Genomic DNA, 21,092 nt, shown 5'->3' on the forward strand with positions numbered 1-21,092 from the left:
GATCTGAGCCCCCTCAGCCCCTTCACTGGAGCGTTCCTTTGTTCCAGGCCCCTCAGTTTGCGACCTGCCTGTTCCGCCACTCCCAACATGGCGGCCCCAGGCCCGGGCCCACCCTGGGGCGAGGCGGAAGTGCCGCACCCAGCATGGCCGCGCCCAGGGCCGCGCCGCACCCAAGATGGCCGCGCGGGGGCGGGGCCGGCCGCCCGGCCGTGTGTCGCGCCGTCCGTGGCCGCCGGGGGCGGGCAGCGCCGGCCGTGACGCGGCCGCCACGGCGGAGCCGCGGGGCCGGCGGGCGGAGCTGCATCGCACCCACCGGAGACACCGGCGCTCCCCCTGCTGCCACTCCCAACATGGCGGCGGCGCTGCCCCGGCTCTCCCTGCCGCTCCCGCGAGAGGAGGGGGTGAGTCCTCGCGAGAGCTCGGCGCGGCGGAGCGGCCGACATGGAGCCGGGTGGCGGCCCCGGGCCGGGCCCTATCCCGGTCCCGGGGAACAACAAGGGCCGCGGTGGGGCGGCCGCGCCCGGGAGGGGCCGCGACTTGGCCCGGCCGCCGCGCAAGGACTCCGAGGTCAGCGCCGCCGCCGCCGGGAGTGGGGCGGCCTTCCCGGGCGGGGCGGGCCGCGCCGGGCCTCGGCCAGGGCCTGCCCATGGGTGCCGGTGCCCGGGGGCGGTGCCGGTGTTCGGTCGGTGCCGGTGTTCGTGGGTCCCTGTGGGTGCCAATGCCCGTAGTGCCGGTGCCCGGGGGTGGCAGTGTCCGGCCCTTCCAGCCCTGCTTGGGCTCCGCCTTCCCCGGGACCGGCTCGGCCGGTGGCTCCGGTGCTCCAGTGCGGGTCCCAGGGCCGGTCCTGGACCGGCCGCTCCCTCGGTACCGGTTCCCTGGGCTGTGGAGCCGGGAGACCTCTCCCTGCTCGGCCCTGGGGCTGCTCGGCCCTGGGGCTGCCCGGTCTCGGTCGGTGCCGATTTCCCCTTTATCAATCCCTTCCCCAGCTCCGGGCCGCTGTGACCGGGCTGGGCCGCGAGGGTGGCTCGGTCGGCCGGTCCCAAACGGGAGTGACAGGGCTGGCCCGGGGGTCTCCCGGCTCAGCCGGGGGTTTCTCGGTGTTACCGTTCGGTTCCAGCCCGGGGTGGGGTGTCGGGTCCTGCTGCCGTGCTCGGACCAGGGATGGTTCCAGCCAGAGGTGACCAAAAGCCTCAGGGTCACCCCGAGCCTTGGGGTGGGAGGGTTGTGTGGAGCTGAGGTGTCCTGGGGCTTTTCCAAAGCGTTTCACTCCTGGGATGGCCCTAGAGCCGTTCTCTCCCATGGTTCCTCAGAAAAGTCCCTGGAATGCCAGGGGATGGATGTGAGGGGGAGTCTTGGAGAATGGAGCTATCCCTCTCTGACTCCTGCAATTCAGGATTGTCCTGATGTGGAGTGGAGTGGGAGCCCCCAAATTTAGGACACTCCTGCCTGTGGGTTCATTCAGGTGCCCCAAAATTTGTGTGAGTTTGATTCTGGGTGTGCCCCTTCTTCAGGAATGTGTGCCCCAAAATTTGGGATGGTTCTGCTGTGGCTCTGCTCCTCACTCAGGGCTGGGTGTCCCGAGAGGGTTCTGGTGTGGGTCTGCCCTGTGCTCAGGAGTGTGTGTCCCAAAATTCTGCTCAGGATCTGCCCCTCATTCTGGAGTTGGTGCCCAAAATTTGGGATGGTTCTTAGATGGGTCTGCCCCTCACTCAGGGGTGGGTGAGGATTCTGTTCTGGATCCTCCCCGTGCTCAGGAGTGGGAGCCTCATGATTCAGGAGAGTTCTGGTGTGGATTTCAGGATCCTGAAATTTGTGAGAGTCTTGGTGTGCACCTGCCCCACTCAGGGCTGGGTGCCCTGAAATGCTGTGGGTTGATGTTCTTGATTTCTGTAAAGGGAGCTGATGATATTTTGTGCTCTAAAGGTTTTCCTGGGTGTTTTTGCAGCTTCTCCAAAGCTGTTTGGAGTTGTTTCATCCTCACTAATCCCATCTGCTGGGATAGCACAGGGAGATAGCCCAAATTTTCCCAATTTTGTGTGAAATGGGTGAGCTTTGAGTGCTGCTTGATCTCAGAGAACCCTCTCCCTGTGTCCTGCCGTGTTTGTTGTGCTTTGGGGGCTCCCCCCGTGCTCTGGGGGTGCTGCAGTGGCTGCAGCACAGCCTGTGCAGACGCAGGAGGTGGGCTGGAGTTGCCTCGGTAACGTTTGTGCTGCTGCAGAAATGATTTTGGTCCCTAAACCAGCAAGACCAGCCCTGGATTTGCAGGAGGATGAGGTGAATTGTGAGTGTTTTCAGGGGTTTTGGTTTTCCTGAAATGTGCTGTAATGGGCCTGATTTTTCCCCCGTGTTTTCAGGGCTATTCAGAGTCACCAGACCTGGAGTTTGAATATGCAGACACGGATAAATGGACAGCAGAGCTCTCAGGTAAGGAATAATTCTGTGATGGATCAATTAATCAACCATCATTTCCTCTCCTGGTAGAATTAAAGGAACTGTCAAGTCCAGTATCTCGTTATTGTTATATTTAAATGCTGTATTGATGTTAAAAGGGACAGGATATGTGTAGTTCATATTTTTGGCCTTACACTGGGTGGGGTTTTATTACATTTTGATATTTTGCTAAAACTGCAGTCTCCATGGCTGAGTTGCAGCTCGGTGCAGGTTTTTGGAACTTCTTTTCTTTTGGCAGAACTGTACAGCTACACAGAGGGGCCAGAGTTCCTGCTCAACAGAAAATGCTTCGAGGAGGACTTCAGGATCCACAGTAAGAGCTGATCTTTTTCTGGATTCCTCTCCCCTGGGGAGGCACAGGGATTTTTCTTCCTAGAGAAGAGGAGCGTGATGTCAGAGCTCACTGGGCTCTGCAGCTACACCTGAGGGGCAGCTTTGATCTCTGCTCTGTGTGAGCAGGGACAGGACCCAAGGGAATGGCTGGGGCTGTGTCAGGGGAGGAGATCAGGGAAAGGTTCTTCCCCCAGAGGGTGCTGGCACTGCCCAGGCTCCGCAGGGAATGGACGCAGCTCCGAGGCTGCCAGAGCTCCAGAAGCGTTTGAACAATGCTCTCAGTGGGAGATTTTGGAGTGTCTGTGCAGTGCCAGGAGTTGCCCTCTATGATCCTTGTGCAGCTCAGGCCATTCCATGATGCCAGGACTTCTCTAATCCCCTGCTGGACAGCACAGCCATCCCTCAGCCCTCAGCCATCCCCAGCACTCCCTGGCTCTGCTGTGCCAGCTGCGGCTGTGCCCAGAGCCCTGCTGTGGTTTGCAGTGCGGGACAAGAAGTGGCCGGAGCTGGAGCGGACGCAGCACCGCACGCACGCCATGCGCCTGCTGGACGGGCTGGAGGTGACGGCGCGCGAGCGGCGCCTGCGCGTGGCACGCGCCATCCTCTACGTGGCACAAGGTGACACTGCCCCTGACACCTGCTTACCCCTGCTAGCTCCATGAAATGAGTTGTGTTGTAATATATATATTATATATTATATATATATTATATATTATATATATAATATATATTATATATAATATATATTATATATAATATATATTATATAATATATAATATATATAATATATAATATATATAATATATATATTATATATATTATACGTATTATATATATTATATATTATATATAATACATATATAATATATTATATATGTATTATATATATAATATATTTAATATATATATTATATATATTATACGTATTATATATATTGCACAGTAGAGTTGCGCAGTTAGATAGTTGTATGTGTTATGTTGTATGTGTTAACTGTTTTGTATATAGTGTATGTTTATTTAGTATAGAACTTTTATGTTCATAAAGTTTGTATATATATAAGATATAAGATATATGTAGAATATAGATATAAGATATATGATATATATATCTAAGGTATATATATTATATCTAAAATATATATAAGTTATATATAAGATATATAGACATAAGATATATCTAAAATATATATATGGGATATAGATATAAGAAATATAGATACAAGATATATGTAAGGTATATAAGATATATATGTAAGTTTTATCTATGATATATATAAGTTATATATTAGACATATATAATATATATATCTTATATATATAATATAATACATATATAATATATATGTATTATATATAATATATATAATATATATATTATGTATATTATACGTATTATATATATTGCACAGTAGAGTTGCGCAGTTAGTTGTATGTGTCATGTTGTATGTGTTAACTGTTTTGTATATAGTGTATGTTTAAATATTTAGTATAGAACTCTTTTGTGTTCATAAAGTTTTTATATGTATAAGATATAAGATATATGTAGGATATAGATATAAGATATATGATATATATATCTAAGGTATATATATTATATCTAAAATATATATAAGTTATATATAAGATATATAGATATAAGATATATCTAAAATATATATACGGCATATAGATATAAGAAATATAGATACAAGACATATGTAAGGTATATCTAAGATATATATGTAAGTTTTATCTATGATATATATAAGTTATATATAAGACATATATATAAGATATATCTAAAATATATATAAGATGTATAGATATAAGATATATCTAAAATATATATGAAAGATATAAGGTATCTTTTAAATATATTTGATACAAGATATATATATCTTTATATATAAATGTTTATGTATCTTATAAATATTTAATACATTTTATATAGTGTATATAGTATATATATTGTATAATACAATAGTATTATATACAATATATATACAATTATGTACTACATGTACTATATAATACAATTATATATATACGATATAATGCAATATATACACTAATACAATTGTATATAATACAACAGATAATATAGAGTTTTATATTATGTATAGTATAATGTATATTGTATTATAATATGTATTGTAGATTATATGGTACTATGTGTTACATATAAAATACACATTATAATTATTTGTATATACTATATATATGAGACATAGTACAATATAATTTCTTATCTATAATATATGCATATATATAATTATAATATATGCACTGTATGTAATAATACTGTGTATGTACTATACATATGAGACATAGCACAATATAATTTCACATATATAGTATATCTATAAAAATAATTATAATATGTATACTACACGTAATACATAATACCATGTAATCTACAATTCATATTATATATGATATACTGTATATTATATATTACATATATTACATGTTATGTCTTACATATAATGCATTGGATATTTAATATATTTATACATTATATATTAAATACTAATGACATAATGAATAACGTGTATAATATGTATAATATAAATATATATTATATATTGTATTTTAATATAAAATATAATATATAGCTTATGTTATATATTATATATGTATAGCTATAATATATAGCTATATATTATATATTATACATTATACACAATATATTATATATATTATATTAATATATCAGTATATAATATAATGAATATATAGTATTAATATGATCCTATAATTACTAATTATTTTAATATATAATATTTAGAAGAATTCTCATTCCTTGTGGATTCCATTCCACCTGGGATGTCTGGAACCGAGCTGAATCTCATGGGACCAGATAGTTTAGAGCAGTTTGGCCCAAAATGTGGCTGATTTCCCTGTGTTACCCCAGTTCTGCAGACCTGGAATGGGTTCCCCAAAGAGGGCAGCTCCATGCTGTGCATGCCAGTTTTCCCCAGTTTGGAGGGTGTGTTTTCCATACGAGGTGCAGTGGGAGGGCCTGTGGGGCTGGCATCAGCAGGGTCTCCTTGCAGGCACCTTTGGTGAGTGCAGCTCCGAGGCCGAGGTCCAGGCCTGGATGAGGTACAACATCTTCCTCCTGCTGGAAGTTGGAACCTTCAACGCCTTGGTGGAGCTGCTCAACATGGAGATTGAGTGAGTACTGTGAGAAAACACTTCAGGAGTGGCTCTGGAATTCACCAGAATGACTCCCTTTGTCCTGGGTGGGTGTGTAATGTAGGATTATACCTGATTTCTCCTGAAATTCCCCATTAATCAAAGTGCCTGACAGCAAACAGGCAGCTCTGCTCCTCCTCACGTGGCTGTGCTGGGAGCAGGGAGTTCATGGCAGCAGTGTCTGTCTCAGGGTTTGGAGCTGGCACGTGGAGTGCCCATGGCAGAGTCTGAATTTCCCCGAATTCTCTCTGAGCTGTTCTCCTTCTGCAGCAACAGCGCAGCCTGCTCCAGTGCCGTGAGGAAACCGGCCATTTCCCTGGCTGACAGCACCGACCTCAGGTATGCAGTGGGAATGGGGCCACCAGGAGAGGCTCCAGGGTTTTCTGGAGGCTTTGGGAGGCTGAGGCAGGCACTGGAAGGGGTCCCAGAGCTGTTTCAGCTCTGCGAGTTTCTGCAGGTGTCCATTGTGCTCAGCCTGCACAGCAGAAATGAGACAGGTTGGGGATATGAAAGCAGTAAAATTTGGGAAATTTGGGACTTGCAGAGACTTTCCCCCCCAGTGCCTGTGTGCTGGTTTGGAGCAGGTACATGAATTGTGGATGTAGTCTGGGTTGCTCCAGCTTCTCCCTGAGTGCTGGCAGTGGTTCCATAAGTTATCCCTGGCAGGGATTCAGCTGCCCTGGTTTTTGCAGGGTGCTGCTGAACATCATGTACCTGATTGTGGAGACCGTGCGCCAGGAGGCCGAGGGGGACAAGCCTGAGTGGAAGAGCATGAGGCAAACCTTCCGAGCAGAGCTGGGTGAGGACCAGGAGGTGGGATAGAGCTGCCAGGGCTGGAGACAGTGACATGGCATTTGGCTCCAGGAGTTGGGTAATAGTGACTGGCAGCACTGGGTTGGTTTCTGCTCAGCTTGTGGGGCAGAGGGAGGTGAGCAGAGGAAGCCATCCAGCCTTTGCTGCTGCTGGGTGCTCTCTTCCTGGGAAAAAACTGAAATATTTGAGCTGTTGTTTCCTCTTAAACATAGAGGTAAGAAATTACAGAGTTTACAAGGCCTTGGAAGGGGAGAGGTGCTGTCTGGGGTGAGGTGAGGATCTTGGAGCTAATGGGGAGGAGGCTGCAGGAACTGGTGATACTGGTGATCAGGGTGAGGCCAGGGATGAGGAATTCCTGGCTGATGGTGCTGTGTGGTTCCAGGAGCCCCCCTGTACAACAATGAGCCCTTCTCTGTCATGCTCTTTGGGATGGTGACCAAATTCTGCAGTGGCCATGCTCCACACTTCCCCATGAAGAAGGTGCTGCTTCTGCTCTGGAAAACTGTGCTGGTAAGGAGAGGCCATGGATTGTGGGATGTGTGGTTTGATACTTGGCACAGGAGGGAATTCTGCTCTCAGAGTTGGCTGTAATTGCTCCATCCTCTTTTTCTGGTGTTCAGTTTTCCTTTAAGTCCAGTCCCAGTTTTTCCTCCACAGGGAAGCATTGGATATTGGTGTGTGGAGCTGGATACTAAAGATAAACCCAAAGCAAGGTCCCTGGCTGGGGAAGGGAAAGCTCTGAACAGTTGTGGATGCCTGGACATCCTCCTGTCCTTCCTGCCTCTTTCAATGACAAGATGAGCACAGGACAGGCAGCTCCTGTTTGAAACTGGGGAAGGATTTGGGCTCCTCAGGACAAGAGAGACTTTGATGGGCTGGAGTGTGTCCAGGGAGGGGAACATCACTGGGGAAGGGTCTGGAGTGGCTGAGGGAGCTGGGGGGGCTCAGCTTAGAGAAAAGGAGGCTCAGGAGGGACCTTTTGGCTCTGCACAATTCTCTGCACAGGAGGAGGCAGCTCAGGACAAGAGAAAATGGCATCAAGCTGTGCCAGGGGAGGTTTAGGTTGGATATTGGCAAGTTTTTTTGATGGAAAGAGTGGTGAGGCATTGGCACAGGCAGGCCAGGACAGTGTTGGAGTCACCATCTCCAGGTGGATTTAAAGGACACACAGATGTGGCACCCGGTGACATGGATTACTGGTGGCACCTGGTGACATGGATTACTGGTGGCACCTGGTGACGTGGATTACTGGTGGCACCTGATGACATGGATTACTGGTGGCCTTGGCAGTGCTGTGGGAGCAGTTGGACTCGATGATCTCAGAGGGCTTTTCCAACCTGAACAATTCTGTGATCCTGCAGAATGAGTTTGGGAAAGGCCGGTGTAGCTGTCCCTGCAGCCCCCTGTGCCATGCTCAGCGTGCTCTGGTGTCCCTTGCAGTGCACCCTGGGAGGGTTTGAGGAGCTGCAGAGCATGAAGGCAGAGAAGAGGGAGATGCTGGGGCTGCCCCCCCTGCCCGAGGACAGCATCCAGGTGATCCGCAACATGCGCGCGGCCTCGCCGCCCGCCTCCGCCTCCGACCTCATCGAGCAGCAGCAGAAACGCGGCCGCAGGGAGCACAAGGTGGGGACAGGGACATCAGGGAGGGCACTGCCAGGCTCTGGCAGAACCCAGGAAATTCCTCTGGCTGCCCTGGAGGGCTCCAGCCCCTGCCCAGGGGGCTCAGAGAGCTTAGCACAGAGCCCAAGACCCCCGTGCCTTTGATTTAGCCCTTGGAAGAAAGAATTACCAAGCTTTATATGAAGAATTACAAGTGAAAAAAGTTGAAGTAGAATGATTGTTTGTCACAGGGTGAAAAATAGATTTTTGGGGTATTTAGAATGGGGGTTCAGGAGGTAAGATGGAGGAATCTGGGTGTGTTCAGTCTTTCTTCTTCTTTTTCCTAGCCTCCATCTTCTGGGTGATGTTGGCATTTTTGAATTGGTTGAAGGTAGAAGCTCACTGTCTAACATAGGTGATAGGTATTGGGAAATTATTGTAAATAATGTACACATAGTTTTTAGTATAAAAATATAACACCACCCCAAGGGTGGTCAGTGTGCCTCAACCTGACCTGCCAGACACACCTCAGTGGGTTGGAGAAAAACTTATATAGAAAAGAAACCATAAATAACCTTGAGAAGGAGAATACAAGAGTTCTGACTCCTTCTTCAACTGTTGGGCTGGGAAAAGAGACTTTCTATCACATCTTGGGGTCACTGTGACCAGCAGAGATTCTGAGAAGGCTCTGAGCTTGTTTTTGGGACATTCCCTTCCTGCTCTCCCCTCCAGGCCCTCATTAAGCAGGATAACCTCGATGCCTTCAACGAGCGGGATCCGTACAAAGCTGATGATTCCCGTGAGGAAGAAGAGGAAAATGATGATGACAACAGCCTGGAGGGAGAGACCTTCCCCCTGGAAAGGGATGAAGTGATGCCCCCCCCTACCCAGCACCCCCCCAGCGACCGCATCACCTGCCCCAAAGGGCTGCCCTGGGCTCCCAAGGTCCGGTGAGTCTGGGGTGTCCCTGCTGGGAGAACTGGAGCAGGGTCAGGGAAATGGAGGCTGTTGGATGTTGGGAATCTCAGCAGGGATGTAGGGAAGGTTTTTGGGGTGAGGGGTCACTCTGATGGCTGTTTCCTTGTGGGGTTGGCTGGGTACTCTTTACCTGACCACAAGGCTTTTCCCTGTGCCTGGGCTGTGCCTTTCCCTGTGCCTAGCTGGGCATCTTCCAGATGCCCTGGAGGGTGTGACTCTTCCCATCTGCCTTTGCTGCAGGGAGAAGGACATTGAGATGTTCCTGGAATCCAGCCGCAGCAAATTCATTGGCTACACGCTGGGCAGGTGGGTGCAGAGCCAGCCCAGTGCTGCCATTTCTGGGGACCTGTGGGAGAGGCCAGTTTGGGGGCTGCTTTTGTCTCTCTGTGGCAGAAGGGAAGGCTTTGGCTGGCTGGGCTGTGGCTTCATCCCTGGGTGGTCTCTGCCCCACCCCTGGGTGCTCAGCCCTGCTCCCAGCCTGGCTCTTTCCCTCCTCCAGTGACACCAACACCGTGGTGGGTTTGCCCAGGCCCATCCATGAGAGCATCCGCACCCTGAAGCTGGTGAGTTGAGGAATTCCTCCAGCCCCTGCTGCTGGATGGGTGCCCCTTGCCCACATCCCTGCTCCCATCACAGCTCTGGGTGGATTTCCCTGACCATTTTCCCCTTTCTCCACCTTGTGACAGGAGGGCAGCCTTAAGCTTTCATTTCATCCTGGATTCACAGATTGTCTGAGCCCTTCCTTAGGGGGCTCCATCCCTTCCTTAGGAGGCTCCATCCCTTCCTTAGGGGGTTCCATTCCTTTTTAATGGGGACTCCATCCCTTCCTTAGAGGATTCCATCCCTTTCTGGAGGCTCCATCCCTTCCTTAAGGAGCTCCATCCCTTTCTTAGGGATTCCATCCCTTCCTCAGGGGACTCCATCCCTTAGGAGATTCCAACCCTTCCTTAGGGGACTCCATCCCTTTCTTAAGAGGTTTCATCCCTTCCTTAGGGGGTTTTATCCCTCTCTTCATGTTTTCATCCCTTTCCTACTGGCCTTGTCCCAGACCTGAGCCCAGCAGCTCCCACCTTGCCCATCTAGCCAGGTCACCCCTTGGACAGGGATCTGGGAGGGATGGAACAGGGTGGTGGGAGCAGGCTGAGGCTGGGGCAGCACTGGGGGACTGTGGTGACCCCTCCTGTCCCCCTGCAGCACAAGTACACATCCATTGCTGAGGTGCAGGTGCACATGGAAGAGGAGTACCTGCGCTCCCCGCTCTCAGGAGTGAGTGTGGGGATGGATGGGGTGGGATGGGATGGGATGGGATGGGATGGGATGGGATGGGATGGGATGGGATGGGATGGGATGGGATGGGATGGGATGGATGGGATGGGATGGGATGGGATGGGATGGGGTGGGATGGGATGGGGTGGGATGGGATGGGATGGGATGGGATGGGGATCCCGGGCTGGAAGTTGGGGGCACTTGGTCCTGCCAGGTTTTTTGGCAGGACTGAGGAGTTTGTTTTGCTGGGGAGGGGTTTCTCTGGAGCAGAGGGGTTGGGGTATCCTGCCCTTGGGTGCTGGTGGCAGTTCCTGGGATTGAGGTTTTCTGGTCTCTCCTGGCACCAGGGGGAAGAGGAAGTGGAGCAAGTCCCTGCAGAGATCCTGTACCAAGGCCTGCTGCCCAGCCTGCCCCAGTACATGGTGAGCTGGGGAGCACTGGGATCCCCTGGATCAGTCCCTTTCCAGTGATGCACCCCACGTTTTCACCTCCCTCCTGCAGTGGAGAAAGGGCCTTTTATCAGTCTCCTGCAGCTCCCATTCCACCTCCATCTCTCCCTTTTTCCTAGATTGCTCTGCTGAAGATCCTCCTGGCTGCAGCCCCCACCTCCAAAGCCAAGACAGACTCCATCAACATCCTGGCAGATGTCCTGCCCGAGGAGATGCCGTGAGTGGCTGTGGAGCAGAGGGGCTGGCTGAGGCTGGGAAGGGAGGGAGGGGTGGGAGGGAGCTGGGGGATTGCCCTGGTGTGGGCTGGGGTTCCCTGGGGGACATGACCCTGCTCTGCCCTGCATTGCACCCTGCAGGAACTGGTGGCCTCCTGCAGCAGGAGCAGTTGGACTCGATGCTCTCAGAGGGCTTTTCCAGCCTGAATGATTCTGTGATCCTGCACAGTGGGTTTGGGAAGGGCAGCTGTAGATGTCCCCATGCTCAGCAGGTTGTGGTGTCCCTTGCAGTGCACTCTGGGAGGGTTTGAGGAATCATGGTGTGTTTGGGGTGGGAAGGGACCTTAAAGCTCATCCAGTTCCACCCCCTGCCATTGGCAGGGACACCCTGCTGCTGGATGGGTGCCCCTTGCCCATCTCCCTGCTCCCATCACAGCTCAGGGTGGATTTTCCTGACCATTTTCCCTTTCTCCACCTAGTGATGGGAGAGAGAGCAGCCTTAAGCTTTCACCTCATCCTGTATTTATAGCTTGTCTGAGCCCCTTCCTTAGGGGGCTCCATCCCTTCCTTAGGGGGCTCAACCTTCCACTAGACCTGGTTGGGCTTGGACACTTCCAGGGATGGGGCAGCCACAGCTTCCCTGGAGAACCTGTGCCACCCTGAGAGGGATGAATCCCTCCTGACACTGTCCCTTTGTGTCCCCCAGGACCACTGTGCTGCAGAGCATGAAGCTGGGTGTGGATGTCAATAGGCACAAGGAGATCATTGTCAAAGCCATCTCTGCTGTGCTGCTGCTCCTGCTCAAACACTTCAAGCTCAACCACATCTACCAGGTGAGGGGGTCCAGCAGTGCCCATGGGTCTCCTGGGCATGGCAGGACCCTGAGTGGGTCCCTGTTCACCCACATTTCTCCTCCCCAGTTTGAGTACATGGCCCAGCACCTGGTCTTTGCCAACTGCATCCCACTCATCCTCAAGTTCTTCAACCAGAACATCATGTCCTACATCACTGCCAAGAACAGGTGAGGAGAAGGCTGCACAATTGTGGTGGTGTTTGCAGGGGTCCCAGGATGAGGGAAGAGACGAGGATCTGAGTCCATGTTTCAGAAGGCTTGATTTATTATTTTATGATATATATATTTTATATAGCCACAAGTCCCATTTTTATAAGCATTTGAACACTTTTCTTCACTGCTAGGTTATACAAATGTGATTAAACACCATATTACTTCTGAATCATAGGTTCAAAATTTACTATATATACTATATTTACCATATATTTACTATATATTATTAAAACTATGCTAAAAGAATAGAAGAAAGGATTTCATCAGAAGGCTGGCTGAGAATAGAAAAGGAATGATAACAAAGGCTTGTGACTGACTGAGACAGTCCAAGCCAGCTGACTGTGATTGGCCATTAATTACAAACAACCACATGAGACCAATCCCAGATGCACCTGTTGCATTCCACAGCAGCAGATAACCATTGTTTACATTTTGTTCCTGAGGCCTCGCAGCTTCTCAGGAGAAAAAATCCTAAGGAAAGGATTTTTCATAAAACACGTCTGTGACACACATCTGCATTCCTGGGGGATGTGCAGAGGGATCCCTGTTTCTTTGGCCTCTCTTCAATCCCTCCCAGGCAGTGGCTCAGGCAGAGCTGGAAATTCCCACCAGAGCCCATCTGCAGTGTGTGGGGAGTGGGGGCTGCATTTCCCCCATGCATGGGGGATCTGGGGGTACACCTCAAGCACCCCTCTCTTCCTGCAGCATCTCCGTGCTGGACTACCCCTCCTGTGTGGTGCATGAGCTGCCAGAGCTGACAGCTGAGAGCCTGGTGAGTCCTCCTGCTGTGACACTCCTGGCACCTGGGGTGCTGCCCGGGGGAGTTTGGGGTGCAGGGGGGCAGCAGGGGTCCAGCACCCAGCCCCTGCACCCTCAGCTCTCCTGTGCTGAGCCCCTGGCGCCACTGGGATTTTGGGGAGGGAGTGTGTCCAGAGAAGGGAATGGAGCTGGGGAAGGGGCTGGAGCACCAGGAGTGGCTGAGGGAGCTGAGGGGACAGCCTGGAGAAAAGGAGGCTCTGGGGAACGTGCTAGCTCTGCACAATTCCCTGACAGGAGGGTGGAGCTGGAGGTTCAGGTTCTGGTCCCAGGGAACAAGAGAGAATGGCCTCAAGCTGTGCTAGGGGAAGTTCAGGTTGGATATTGGAGAGAAATTCTTTGTGTAAAGGATGGTCAGGCACTGGTACAGGCTGGCCAGGGCAGTGTTGCAGTTACCATCCCTGCAAGTGTTCAGATTAGAGTGTGGGCGTGGATGTGGCACTTGGGGACAGGGATTGCTGGTGGCCCTGGCAGTGCTGGGAGAGCAGTTGGACTTGATGATCTCAGAGGGCTTTCCCAATCTTACCAATTCCATGATTGGAGGATTCCATGCCCACATGCTGTGCTGTCCCCATGTCCAACAGCTCCTCAGATCACCCCAGCCTCTCCCCATCCCCTCTCCAATCCCTTGCCTGACCCTGCCTCTCCTTCCCCACAGGAAGCTGGGGACAACAACCAGTTCTGCTGGCGGAACCTCTTCTCCTGCATAAACCTCCTGCGCATCCTGAACAAGCTGACCAAGTGGAAGCACTCCCGCACCATGGTGAGCCCTGGGAGCGTTCTGGAGCTCAGCATGGCCAGGCAGCTGCACTGGGGATAACCTGGGACAAGCCAGGGCTTGAGCAGGGGAGTGGAGGTGGGGTTGGCCCAGGGATCCATCCCAGCCGGGTCTGGAATGTTCTGCAGATGCTGGTGGTGTTCAAGTCGGCGCCGATCCTGAAGCGGGCTCTGAAGGTGAAGCAGGCCATGATGCAGCTCTACGTGCTGAAGCTGCTCAAGGTGCAGACCAAGTACCTGGGCAGGCAGTGGAGGAAGAGCAACATGAAAACCATGTCAGCCATCTACCAGAAAGTGAGGCACCGCCTCAACGACGACTGGGCCTATGGCAACGGTACATCCTGGCACCCCTGGCATCCCCAGCCCTCCTGCCCCAGGGTCTGTGGCACCCCTGGCATCCCCAGCCCTCCTGCCCCAGGGTCTGTGGCATCCCTGGCATTCCCAACCCTCCTGCTCCACAGTCTGTGGCATCCCCAGCCCTCCTGCTCCACAGTCTGTGGCATCCCCAGCCCTCCTGCCCCAGGGTCTGTGGCATCCCTGGCATCCCCAGCCCTCCTGCCCCAGGGTCTGTGGCATTCCCAGTCCTGCTCCACAGTCTGTGGCATCCCTGCCATTCCTACCCCTCCTGCTCCATGGTCTTTGGCATCCTGGCATTCCCAGCCCTCCTGCCCCAGGGTCTGTGGCATTCCCAGCCCTCCTGCTCCAGGCTCTGTGGCATTCCCAGCCCTCCTGCCCCAGGGTCTGTGGCATTCCCAGCCCTCCTGCTCCAGGGTCTGTGGCATTCCCAGCCCTCCTGCCCCAGGGTCTGTGGCATTCCCAGCCCTCCTGCTCCAGGGTCTGTGGCATCCCCAGCCCTCCTGCCCCAGGGTCTGTGGCATTCCTAGTCCTCCTGCCCTAGGGTCTGTGGCATCCCTGGCATTCCCAGCCCTCCTGCCCCAGGGTCTGTGGCATTCCCAGTCCTCCTGCTCCACAGTCTGTGGCATCCCCTGCCATTCCTACCCCTCCTGCTCCATGGTCTTTGGCATCCTGGCATTCCCAACCCTCCTGCTCCAGGCTCTGTGGCATTCCCAGCCCTCCTGCTCCAGGGTCTGTGCATCCCTGTCATCCCCAGCCCTCCTGCCCCAGGGTCTGTGTCCCCACCTAGCCCTTTCTGCATGGGGTTTGGGCAGGTGTTCTGGGTTGACCTTGGTGGATCTCAGCTGGTTGATCTTGACCAGGTGCCCACCAAGCTGCTCTGTCCATTCCCAGCTGGACAGGGCAGAGAAAATCAGCTGGGGAATGACTTGTAGGGTGAAATTAGGTTGTTTAGTACAGCAAAAGCAGAAAAAAAAAATAGGTTTGTTCTCTACTTCCCATGAGCAAGTGATGTTCAGGCACTCTGGGGAGGCCAGGCTGCAGCATGTGGAGCTGCTGCTCTGGAAGGCACAGCTTTTTATATGTTTTAAATAACTAATGCCTCATCATTTCTCCTCCTCCTTTCCTTGGGTTTATATCTGATCTGACATCATAGAATCTGGAATATTCCCTTTGTTCATTTGGGTCAGCTGGCCTGTGCCCCCTCCCAGGATCTTGCATCCACTTGATGGGGTGGGAATGTTGGGAGACAGTGCTGGTGCTGTGCTCAGCAGAGCCAGAATAGTGGTGGGTTCCCAGAACCTTCCCAGCTCCCACTGCAAAGCCCAGCCCTGGCAGGACTTCTGTGGGAAAACAAATTCCAGCTGAGCCAGACACTGTCCAGCAGGTCTGGGGTGTGGGAGGGATTTTGGTGAGGACATTTTAGGGCTCAGGGCTCTGCCAGAGGTGTGAGACCTTGGCTGAAAACCCTTTTTGGCCTAAATTGGGCTGGAACAGCAGGTTTGGTGCCTCCCCAAGGGGGTCCAGGTGCCCCAGTGGAGTGTTCCCTCCCACCTTCAGAATGTGGGAGATGAGACAGGGTGGCATTGCAGTTTTGGGGGTTTTGTTTTAGCCCAAGAATGACCTTGGGGTGTACCAGCATTTCCTGGTGCTGAGGCAAGTGGGGCCAAAGGGAGCCCCCATTCCTGGCTTTGTTTTGGTTGTTCCCTGTGCTGGGGATGCTGGAAGTGGTGGAGGAGCTGTTGGTGCCTCCTGACTGTGCTTTGTTTGACCTACAAAGGCCTTTCCTGAGTGGGAGGGGGCTGGAGGTGCATGGATTGTTGGGAGGAGACAGAACCAAAGCATATTACAGACCCTAGGGCATCATGCTCAGGATATAAAGTGGGGAGAAAAAGGAGGAATTGGGGGATGTTGGGAGTGATGGTGTTTGTCATCCAAGGCCAAGATATAAAGTGGGGAGAAAAAGGAGGAATTGGGGGATGTTGGGAGTTATTGGAAAAATGCTCCCAATATTCCCAGTTAGATTGTGCCTGGGCCAGTCTGGGTGACACCTGTCTGGGTGTCATCTTGCCCTGAGACCCTCGCTGCCGGGCCAAAGGCAGCAACTGCGGTGTATCACCCCAGAGATACCTTGGCTTGCTGGTGGTTGCAGCCGGGCACTGAACAAGTCCAGGCTTGTTAGGAACCCCGTTTACCTCAGGAGGAATGGCTTCAGGTGATGGTGAAGAGAAAAAGGAGAGGATTCTGCTGGAGGGTTTAATGTCCAGAGGTTTATTCCATGGTTACAGAGGTCTGAACGTGAGCAACTGCTCCAACAGAACTCCGGCCGCATGGTCTGATCACCTTTTTAAGCTCAGGGACAGGGGGAGGGGAGGTACAGGTGAGCCACCAACCAGGTGAGAGGGGCAGGGTCTCAGGGGAAGATGACACCCAGACAGGCCAATGACCCCTGGGCATAGGGGCATCCTTTGAACTTGACCAACCACACGACGCCTTGCTGGAATGTTCAGCCTGATTGACAGGACTCACTCAGCATGGGGGCAAGGGGGAAGGGAGAGAGGTACAGGCACACCTGGGGAAGTGACCTGGAAGGCCAAAATGGGACAACAGGATGTGATGGTGTTTGTCATCCAAGGCCAAGATATAAAGTGGGGAGAAAAAGGAGGAATTGGGGATGTTGGGAGTGATGCTGTTTGTCCTCCAAGCCACCATTCCCCAGGATGGGGCCCTGTTCTCCTGAAGGTGCTGAACACCTGCCTGCTCATGGGAAGTGGGGGATTAATTCCTTGCTATTCTTTCCTTGTGCTGCACAGCTTTTGCTTTCTTTATTAAGCAAAAGCTTTATTAATCTTTATCCTAACCCAGCAGTTTTCCAGCTTTTACCCTCCTGATTGTTCCCTGCTTTGGCTGGTGTGGTAATGAGCAATCAGCCACATGGGGCTCAGTCTGGCTGGGGTTACACCTCCACCCTGAGGGCTTTGGGCTGGCTAAGGAGTCCCCAGCTGTGTTCACAGGGGTCTGAGGATGAGGGAAGAGATGTAGATCTGACTCCATGTTTCAGAAGGCTTGATTCATTATTTTAAGATATATATTACATTAAAACTATACTGAAAGCATATATATTACATTAAAACTATACTAAAAGAATAGAAGAAAAAGTTCAATCTCAGAAGGCTAGCTAAGAATAGAATAGAAAGGAAAAGAATGATAACAAAGGTTTGTGGCTTGGACAGAGTCTGAAACACTGTGATTGGCCATTAATTGCAAATATCCACACGAGACAGATGCACCTATTGCACCCCACAGCAGCAGATAATCATTGTTTACATTTTGTCCCTGAAGCCTCTCAGACATAAATCCTAAGGAAAAGATTTCTCATAGAGAGACGTCTGTGGCACCCAGCTCTGCTCTGACCCCTCTCATGCCCGTTCCAGACCTGGATGCCCGTCCCTGGGATTTCCAGGCAGAGGAGTGTGCCCTGCGTGCCAGCATCGAGCGCTTCAACTCGCGGCGCTACGACCGCGCCCACGGCAACCCCGACTTCGTGCCCGTGGACAACTGCCTGCAGAGCGTGCTGGGCCAGAGGGTGGAGCTGCCCGAGGACTTCCAGCTCAACTACGACCTCTGGCTGGAGAGGGAGGTGTTCTCCCGGCCCATCTCGTGGGAGGAGCTGCTGCAGTGATGGACACAGGGAGGAAGCAGCTTGGAGTGCTGGAGGCTCACGGAGCAGGGCAGCGAGGTTTGGGGGGGGTGTCTGTGCTGTTGTGGTGGGCTTGGGAAGAGGATGGAGCTGAGACCACATGCTGCCCCTCTGTGAGCTTCCTTCCAGGCTTATCCCAAAGCTGAGGGTGCCCTGGGGGTTTCCTGTTTGGGTGGGTGGGATCTGTGCCCACCCACCCCATGTGATGCTTTCAGGGGCACCCCCTTCTCGTGGCCCCCAGCCAGGAAGGGGGAGCAGGTGGGAGTGGGGGTCCTTGGGTGGCCCTGCCCAGCCCCTCTGGGGGGTTTGGGGGGCTTGAGGGGCTGGGGTGGCCTCCCCTCACCCCACGAGGGGTGCAGGAGCTGTACATATATTATATATATTTGGTGATACCTCTGCCCTGAGCGTGGCTGGGCTCTGTCCCTGTCCCTCCTGCCTGGAGCTGGGCTGGGATGAGAGTTCCTCATCCCATGTCCTTGTCCCCATTCATCCCTCAAACCCCAGGGGTACATGGCTCCTCACCAGAAGGTTTAATCTTATTTTTCACCCTGTCTGTTGGTTGTGGGGAGCAGCTTCTCACAGGCATTTCCCTGTCCCATTCACTGAACCCTCCCCAGCTCTGTGCTGGGATTTCTGACACCTCTGTGGTGTTACCTGGGATTGTCTTTGTGGTGTTACTACTGGGATTTTCTTTGTGGTGTCACCACTGGGGTTTTCTTTGTGGTGTCACCACTGGGGTTTTCTTTGTGGTGTCACCACTGGGATTGTCTTTGTGGTGTCACCACTGGGATTGTCTTTGTGGTGTCACCACTGGGATTGTCTTTGTGGTGTCACCACTGGGGTTTTCTTTGTGGTGTCACCACTGGGATTGTCTTTGTGGTGTTACCACCTGGATTGTCTTTGTGGTGTCACCACTGGGATTGTCTTTGTGGTGTCACCGCTGGGATTGTCTTTGTGGTGTTACCACCTGGATTTTCTTTGGTCCCTGCTCCCAGCAGAGAATCCTGACACCAAATCCTGCCAGAGCTCAGCCTTGCACATTGCCTGGCCTCAGTTTCCCTGGCAGAGGGGCAGCAGCAGCCCTGGGGGATGAAACCCTGGGGGATTCACCCTGATTTGAGGCAGGGATTTGCAGAGATGGTTGTGGGCAGAGGGAACCTAGGACAGCACCAATTCCACCCCATCACCTGCTGGGATTCTGAGCCTGTGGAGCTCCAGGAGTGAATCCAACTGTGGGGATGCTCAGCCCCAGCCATGGAAGCAGCAAACTCAGCCTTAGGAGCCATCAGAGAAGTTCTGTGGGCTCAGCACGGATGGTAACAGGCCTGGAGCTGTCCCCACCGTGCCCTCTTCCCCCTCAGCCAGGGGTGGCATTGAGCTGGATCCATCTGCATGCCCAGTGCTGCACCCTGACCCCGTGGGCAGCACAGAGCCACGTCTGGATGTGCCTCCAGGAGATCACAGAGAAGGAAAAGCTGCCCTGGCTTGGTTTAATGATGAGTAAAGCTTCCAGAAATCCCTGCTCACCCTGCTCAGGACACTGCAAACCCACCCAGCAAAGCTCCCTCAGCACCACTTTGCACCCCAGTGAACCCCTGAACGTGGTTTAGAGGGAAACTCTGTGGTGCTGCTGGGCTGGGATGATCCCAGAGGGCTTTTCCAGCCCCAAGGACTGCAGCACTCTGTGGCTGGGCTGTTCAGCAGCCCAAACCTCGTCCCTCATCCCACATTCCAAGGGAGCATCAGGTCCTGGCAGGGCCCAGCTCTCAGTGGAAGAGAAAAGGATTTTATCCTCCCTAGGACAGAGGTTTTATATTGGAAAAAGGCTCCCAATATTCCCAGTTAGATTGTGCCTGGGCCAGTCTGACCCTCGCTGCCAGGCCAAAGGCAGCAGCTGCGGTGTGTCACCCCAGAGATACCTTGGCTTGCTGGTGGTTGCAGCTGGGCACTGAACAAGTCCAGGCTTGTTAGGAACCCCGTTTACCTCAGGAGGAATGGCTTCAGGCGATGGTGAAGAGAAAAAGGAGAGGATTCTGCTGGAGGGTTTAATGTCCAGAGGTTTATTCCATGGTTACAGAGGCCTGAACGTGAGCAACTGCTCCAACAGAACCACCGGCCACATGGTCTGATCACCTTTTAAGCTCAGGGACAGGGGGAGGGGAGGTACAGGTGAGCCACCAACCAGGTGAGAGGGGCAGGGTCTCAGGGGAAGATGACACCCAGACAGGCCAATGACCCCTGGGCACAGGGGCATCCTTTGAACTTGACCAACCACACGAGGCCTTGCTGGAATGTTCAGCCTGATTGACAGGACTCACTCAGCATGGGGGCAAGGGGGAAGGGAGAGAGGTACAGGCACACCTGGGGGTATGACCTGGAAGGCCAGAATGGGACATTACAGCACACCACAACAACTTTGCACCCCAGTGAACCCCTGAACGTGGTTTAGAGGGAAACTCTGTGGTGCTGCTGGGCTGGGATGATCCCAGAGGGCTTTTCCAGCCCAAGGACTGCAGCACTCTGTGGCTGGGCTGTTCAGCAGCCCAAACCTCGTCCCTCATCCCACATTCCAAGGCAGCATCAGGTCCTGGCAGGGCCCAGCTCTCAGTGGAAGACAAAAGGATTTTATCCTCCCTAGGACAGAGGTTTTAAATGGAGATTTTATTTTTTTTTTATTTTCTTAATGCCCTCCTGAACCACAGAGCACTGCTGGAAGTGCCCTGCCAGGGCTGTTGCCACCTCTAGCACCCACCTGGGTGCCTCCAGCACCATCCTGCCCCCAAACCCCATTCCCAGCACCAGAACAGGCCTGAGGAACCTGTTTGGAATCTCCATCCCCAGCCCCTCTGACTTTATAGGGCTGCTGGAGCCATAATTAACTTATGAAAAATGTGGTTTATTGTTTAGAAATGAAAAACACAATGCCCACCGGTGGGAGGGGGTGTCAGATGTCCTGGCTGAGGGTGGGCAGCCCTGGGCTGGCACCCACTGTGCCCAGGGCTTGCCTGAAAACCTTGGGCTTCTCCAGCCTGGGTTTGGTGCCTTTCTGAGGGCATCCAGGTGCCCCCCAGGGGTGTCCCCCCTGTCTCAGGATGTG

At 52.1% G+C, this 21,092-nt stretch overlaps 1 protein-coding gene across 4 annotated transcripts; it reads left to right on the forward strand.

Annotated features, from left to right (window-relative positions):
• The first annotated feature begins 318 nt into the window (after nucleotides 1-318).
• STRIP1 (striatin interacting protein 1) lies at nucleotides 319-18,394 on the forward strand. 4 transcript variants are annotated; one of them, XM_063178171.1, is made up of 21 exons: nucleotides 319-401; nucleotides 2,355-2,424; nucleotides 2,690-2,764; nucleotides 3,268-3,402; nucleotides 5,821-5,941; nucleotides 6,233-6,301; nucleotides 6,655-6,761; nucleotides 7,158-7,285; nucleotides 8,216-8,398; nucleotides 9,107-9,324; nucleotides 9,593-9,658; nucleotides 9,852-9,915; nucleotides 10,547-10,618; nucleotides 10,966-11,040; nucleotides 11,187-11,284; nucleotides 11,989-12,115; nucleotides 12,203-12,303; nucleotides 13,054-13,120; nucleotides 13,823-13,927; nucleotides 14,071-14,275; nucleotides 17,730-18,394. In XM_063178171.1, the coding sequence occupies exons 1-21, from the start codon at nucleotides 351-353 to the stop codon at nucleotides 17,975-17,977; spliced, it is 2,385 nt and encodes a 794-aa protein (XP_063034241.1). In that variant the 5' UTR covers nucleotides 319-350; the 3' UTR covers nucleotides 17,978-18,394. The 4 variants fall into 4 exon arrangements, with proteins under 4 accessions (XP_063034241.1, XP_063034239.1, XP_063034240.1 ...); XM_063178169.1 differs by lacking the exon at nucleotides 319-401 and adding an exon at nucleotides 433-567; XM_063178170.1 differs by lacking the exon at nucleotides 319-401 and adding an exon at nucleotides 2,071-2,274.
• Nucleotides 18,395-21,092: the final 2,698 nt, after the last annotated feature.

This window comes from Melospiza melodia, chromosome 28 (assembly GCF_035770615.1).
Source record: "Melospiza melodia melodia isolate bMelMel2 chromosome 28, bMelMel2.pri, whole genome shotgun sequence".
Lineage (NCBI taxonomy): Eukaryota > Metazoa > Chordata > Aves > Passeriformes > Passerellidae > Melospiza > Melospiza melodia.

Coding starts and splice junctions, on each gene's coding strand:
- STRIP1 (XM_063178169.1), top strand. CDS start 442: ATGGAGCCGGGTGGCGGCCCCGGGCCGGGCCCTATCCCGGTCCCGGGG. Junction 6,762..7,157: donor AACCTTCCGAGCAGAGCTGG/GTGAGGACCAGG, acceptor GTGTGGTTCCAG/GAGCCCCCCTGTACAACAAT. Junction 13,928..14,070: donor GGAAGCACTCCCGCACCATG/GTGAGCCCTGGG, acceptor AATGTTCTGCAG/ATGCTGGTGGTGTTCAAGTC.